This window comes from Dioscorea cayenensis, chromosome 15, assembly GCF_009730915.1.
Source record: "Dioscorea cayenensis subsp. rotundata cultivar TDr96_F1 chromosome 15, TDr96_F1_v2_PseudoChromosome.rev07_lg8_w22 25.fasta, whole genome shotgun sequence".
Classification (NCBI taxonomy): Eukaryota; Viridiplantae; Streptophyta; class Magnoliopsida; order Dioscoreales; family Dioscoreaceae; genus Dioscorea; species Dioscorea cayenensis.
The window spans coordinates 20648387-20654013 of NC_052485.1; the positions used below are offsets into that span (position 1 = coordinate 20648387).

Genomic DNA, 5627 nt, shown 5'->3' on the forward strand with positions numbered 1-5627 from the left:
ATTAATTCCACAGAATAGGATACTTTTGTCTCCGTGATTCCCATGAGTAATAGTTATTAAAGTTATAATATAATATATTAAAATTTTTAAGCAATACAAATCAGGGCCCCATTCATTAAACTCATTTGAGATTGATACTTCTGTTTTTTTCTTGGAAACTTTGGCCACATACTTTTCCACACAAAACTAGGCCGCACAATATTCATCTCCATATTGTTATGTGTTTTCTTTATTTTTCTTTTCTATAATCGATGTAGTTTTTTTGTTCTTTCTTCTATTTATATTTGTCTTTATTTAGGTTTGTAATAATTTTTACTTTCAAAATTTAGCAGCAATAATCATTGATGTTTCTTAATATCTAGATCATTTTTCTTCTCAAATTGCTTGATATATATATGTAAACACAAGTCCATAACCAACAAGCCATTCCCACTGGAAACATTTTACCTTTCTAGCATCATTGATACAAAAGAACAACAACAACAGCAGCAGAAGCAACACTTATTATTATTATTATTATTATTATTACTAAAGCATGTAAATCACAGAGCTGATCAAACAATCCAAAACAAACACACAAACAAAGAACACAAAGCAGCTAAAACACGATCAAATCTGCAGGTTTGTTTTTCCAGGCTTCAAAGGATGGAACACACAGAAGAAGACTGCTGATCAGCAACTGTAACTGGCACCTCGGCATCACCATCACTGCCGGCTGCCGATGCTCCATCAGGAAGCTTCACACCGGGCCATCCTCGGCAAAGACAATGATTTCCCTGCTTAATCTGACGGTAGACCGACTCAACATGCCGACCACATCCTCCCCAGGAGCTCTTCCCACAAGTTGCACAGCTCACAATATAGCACATCCTGCTTAATTGATCTCAACCAAACTTGTTCTCAAACAACATACACACAATATTAATCTCCTTGTCTGTATAAATATATATTTATATAAATCAAGGTCTTCAATGCAGGTTTGCCGGTCAAAGCCAGCAGTCTAAACAAACGTAAATGACATGGCAGACCTGTATGACATTGTCTTTCTTTGGACTCCTTCAAACTTCAGTGGGCCCTGACAAGGAAATCTGGAAGGAAAGATAAAAACTAACCAATCAAGGACTACAATTGTAAGCCTGTGAATTGAATATGGCTTACAAAACGTTATTAAATTATGTGGAACAGTTAACAGAAAATTACAAGCTATTTTGGAAAAATAACTTTCACGAAGCATTAGTTTTAGTCAAAGTATCCACCTCATCCAGTGAAAATCCTGCGGAGAAGAAAGCACTCGGCAAAATACTGTAAGGCTTTTATACTGTGGAACAGTTAACAGAAAATTACAAGCTATTTTGGAAAAATAACTTTCACGAAGCATTAGTTTTAGTCAAAGTATCCACCTCATCCAGTGAAAATCCTGCGGAGAAGAAAGCACTCGGCAAAATACTGTAAGGCTTTTATACTGGGAGAGCTTTCTCTTTGTAGGTTTACATTAAGCAATTGAATTCATGTCAATGAAGCTGCTACCACCCTGGCAAATAGACAAAGCTCATGCAAAGTGAAGATGAGTACATAATTTAACACATTTAAATAAAATAAAAATAAAAATAAAAACATTTCTCAAGTCACTGTGTAATTCACTTGATGAATGTCTGAATAAAGCACCTATTTACATAGTGACCGCGTGCTCACGTGTGCCATTCATGGCAAGGTATATCACTCATGCACTTATGTACAACCAGTGAGATTATGCTGAAAGCAAGTCAGGAAAAAGAACATTCAGTTCAGCAGGGATTTATTTAAATTAATACAACTGCGTTAGGAAAGAGGTCTTCCTCCCCTCATAATAATCATTCAGCCAACTTCTTATGATATTTATCTCCGTTTTCCTCTGTCCAACTAACCAATCAGGATCTTCATTAGTTGATGGACGCAAATCTAGGTGATGCCCTCCTGAAGAACAGATTCAAAAGAGTATTAATATACATTACTGTCTAAAGTATACAACTTCCAAGTTTAAGTTGAATACCTAATTCCGTGGCAAGTGCAATGATGCTATCAGAAATGTTGTGCAGGACACTGAAATTGAAAAATAGGATATATTATTGCGCCAATAAAAGCGTAATGTATTTGCTGACAAAAGTTAATTATGGAGCAACCACATGGGAAATGATTTACCTCCCACCACTCCAAGGATCCAAAAGCCCATTTGAGAATATTATGTTACTACCGAATTTCTTCAATACAGTCCTTATATCCTTCAAGAAAACACCCCCAAAAGGTTATATGAAGTCAACAAAGTTCCTCATTATGCTTTGTTCAAATTTTCAAATAAAAAAATGAAGGATATAGATTAAGAAAAATGTGTATTACATAACAAAAACTGAGAATAAAGGGCTCAAATATATGCAGCAGTATAAGAAATCAATGCTTAAACCAACAGATAGTAAAATATGCCTTTACCAGCACACAGGGACAGATCCAGGATTTTCGTTTAGTGGGGGCAAAGTTTACTATATATATTTTTTTATTTTTCAATTTTAGTGGGACCAAATGGTAGAAAATTTTGGCTATATATACAATATAAACTCTATGGGTATAGTGGACATTATAAATTTTAGTGGGGGCAGCTGCCCCCACTAGTCCCATGTAAATCCGTCCCTGCCAGCACAAGAGGTCTATAGCAGTTTAGGAAAAATTCACTTCATTACAGATAATTAACTCAAACCAAACATTTAACCAACAGAGTGAAGTAAACTAGCAGAATTATCAACACCATTAAATTGTGAGATGGTGTGAAAAAAGGTGTAAAAAGTTAGCCTGAGTAGCCTAGCTTCCCTTAAAATAACAATGGTCATGCAAAAGATCCAATGCATCTATCCAAGCACATAAATGCCTATTGCGGTACTTATGAGGCCTAATATAACACAGCAGAGGTATCAAAGAATCTTCATTTAGCCCACTAGACCATTATTATGAATTGTTAAAAAGATAAAGAACACAACCAGCCAGAACAGATATGACAACCTTCATGGTAAATTGTATAAACAAAAGAAAAGAAAAAAGTTTATCAAGAACGCTAGATGTATCACCAATTAGCTAATAACTATAAAAACGGATTTTTCTCCAAGCCTAAGACACATTCAGTCAAAATTATCCAAATCAATACAGGACAAAAATAAGGTAATTTTGTTGAAAAAAACAAATCTCTCTATCTGGACAGAATATGAGCTAACTGTTGCATGTTGAAGATCGGAAAAAAGAATAAACTAAAAAATAGATATACTGAATGAAAACTTATTAGTCTCTTACATGACCTCCAAACTCAGTTGTGATCCACCGAGGCCTTGGCCTCACACCATAGCTCTGAACACATTGATCTTCATAGGAAGCATAGTCAAAATCATAAGTTGGGAACATGCTTTTATCTCTGCTGCTGGACATTGGCATAACCATCTCTGTACATGCCTAAGAATTTGTAGAAATACCATGTCAAAACAATGCATACATATCAGTGGCAACTTTAGCATACTACAGCGCAAAGCTCACCTGCCAATCCCAGCCATTCATGCCATGAGGATCGTCTTCTAAATCAAAGCAATCAACTGTTCCTGTGTAGTTATAATAGACGTTTATCCCAGCTAATATGCGGACCAAGATATCTGTCCCATTAGGATGGCTGTCAATCTTTCGGCACACCTAGTAACATACAAGCAGGAAAAATCATGGGCTTACTCAACATAGACGAAGGAATTTAACATATTTTTAATTCACACAAGAAATATTTCATCATGTGATGACAGAAAGATGACCGAAGATATATGTGAAGACAGAAAAATGACACGCAACTTTAAAGATGGAGATAAAGTCACATAAACAACAAAAGCAACAACTCATCTACTTTTAAAGAAGCCAGCAGACTGCATAGAATCCATAGGGCATCAGACGACAAACCAAAGATTATAATCCCTTTCTTGCCTTAAATGAATTATAGAACATAAAAGCCAAACTAACCTCCTTTATCGGATTTGCAGGCAAAGGCATTAAAAAGCTTGAAGGGAGTGGGTAATCCACCATTGCCAAGTAGCTATACGCAGAGTTAATCCAGTCTGAAAGTTCTCCTACACTATTCAACTTTCTGCCAGTCGTTGATTTAAGAAAAAGAGAACAGAAATTGAAAAGCAGGACAATAAAACATAACATCCAAAACAAACAAACACACCATACAATCCTAAGGCAATGAACATATTATTTACCGGCACAGGTGGAAATCCTTGCTCAGATTCCTAAGACCATCATTCCCCTGCCCACAGGTTTCCAATGCATCCCATGACTCTTTAATGAATTCAAAGCAGCTCAAACTTTCCCGCTGGAAGAAAAGCAATATTATTAGAAAAAAAAAAAGAAAGAAATAAAAGAGATAACATGATTATAACCACATCAGGTGCACAAATGAGTTACAACTTAAATTTATTAGTACTTTAAAGTCATTAGAGACGATATCATAAAATGTTTCCAGAGGGACAATATCTTCAAATTGTAGAATGGGTGCTGAGGATGCAAGTGCACCAATGGCCACATGTGGGTACTTCAGCCTCATCCATGCAGCTAGCACTTCTCCACAAAAAAAAAATGAACCAAGTTAAGCTCATTAACAAATATGACTAATCAAAACAATGAATATCACTTTAAAAACTCAACTGCCCGCAATCCAAATAATAAAGGATTAAGAAATTTACTTCCACCATAAGAACCTCCAAATAGCACAACAGGGGAGCCCTCAGATGACAGGTTGTGTTTAAAATCAGTTAGCAATGTGGCAAAGTCAGCAAGTGCTTGCTCAGCTGTAAGGTATGCCAATGACTTTGCATCCTTATAAGCACTTTCTCGGCTTCCAAAAGGCATGGACTTTCCATAGTAGCGGTGCTGCCAATGTCAGAATATTAACAGATTGCTCCAAAGCACCATCAATAAAGATTTGCAGAGTAAAAATTGAAAAGAAAAAAAAAGTAAAACCCAATTGCACAAGAAATGTTTATGTTTTTCTCAATATCTCAATAATCAAGCACGTCAATTTAACAACAAGCATTGCATTCTCAAGAAGCAATAACTTCATAATCAAATATACTGTTTGAATAATTAAAAATATAAGCTCCTGTTCATGCATGCCAAAGATGGATATTTATACCAAAATTATTATTTTAACATTGATTCACAAGCCCTAGAAGAAGAGGAGATCAAACCCACCTCGGCGAACACGACGAGAGCACCAAAGCGAGGCGCGATCTCCCAAACAAACCCAGTATTCTCCGCGAACCACTCAATATCACCCTCATTACCGCAGTAGAAGAAGATCGGCCCGTTCCTCGACCACAAATCGTTCCGTCCGACGAGATACCGCTGCTGAAATCCCGGCAGGTCAGCGAAGCTGAAGTGATCCAGAGTCTGCCCAAAATACCTAACGTCGTACTCGTACGACGCCGGGGAAGCGACTCCGCTAGACTTCCGACGAGCGTAGGGGCCGAGAAATCTCGGAGCACTGCCGATCGGTGCCGCCGAGGCGGAGACGAAGAGCAAGAGAAGGAGAAGTGGAGCTAGGGTTTCCATTTTTGACGTCAGCTCGACAA

General features: G+C 37.1%; 1 protein-coding gene across 3 annotated transcripts; it reads right to left on the bottom strand.

The window, feature by feature from the left end:
• Positions 1-913: 913 nt before the first annotated feature.
• On the bottom strand, positions 914-5627 carry LOC120277367 (lysosomal Pro-X carboxypeptidase-like). Of its 3 annotated transcripts, XR_005541501.1 has the most exons (13): positions 5248-5627; positions 4740-4926; positions 4481-4617; positions 4257-4369; positions 4015-4138; positions 3550-3699; positions 3313-3468; positions 2179-2258; positions 2030-2079; positions 1666-1953; positions 1401-1531; positions 1257-1318; positions 914-1088 (listed from the first exon to the last, which is right to left on the bottom strand). XR_005541501.1 is itself a non-coding variant. In XM_039284181.1 (10 exons), exons 1-10 carry the CDS (start codon positions 5605-5607, stop codon positions 1805-1807), a joined length of 1503 nt encoding a protein of 500 aa, XP_039140115.1. In that variant the 5' UTR covers positions 5608-5627; the 3' UTR covers positions 1592-1804. The 3 variants fall into 3 exon arrangements, 2 of the variants coding, with proteins under 2 accessions (XP_039140115.1, XP_039140114.1); XM_039284181.1 differs by lacking the exons at positions 914-1088; positions 1257-1318; positions 1401-1531 and having other exon boundaries at positions 1592-1953; positions 4481-4614; XM_039284180.1 differs by lacking the exons at positions 914-1088; positions 1257-1318; positions 1401-1531 and having other exon boundaries at positions 1592-1953.

Excerpts from the sequence above, each read along its gene's own strand:
- LOC120277367 (XM_039284180.1), bottom strand. The coding sequence starts at position 5,607 with ATGGAAACCCTAGCTCCACTTCTCCTTCTCTTGCTCTTCGTCTCCGCC. Across the intron at positions 4,618-4,739 it reads TGGAGGTTCTTATGGTGGAA|AAGTGCTAGCTGCATGGATG; the intron begins GTAAATTTCTTA and ends TTTTTTGTGGAG. Across the intron at positions 4,370-4,480 it reads TCGTCTCTAATGACTTTAAA|CGGGAAAGTTTGAGCTGCTT; the intron begins GTACTAATAAAT and ends CTTTTCTTCCAG.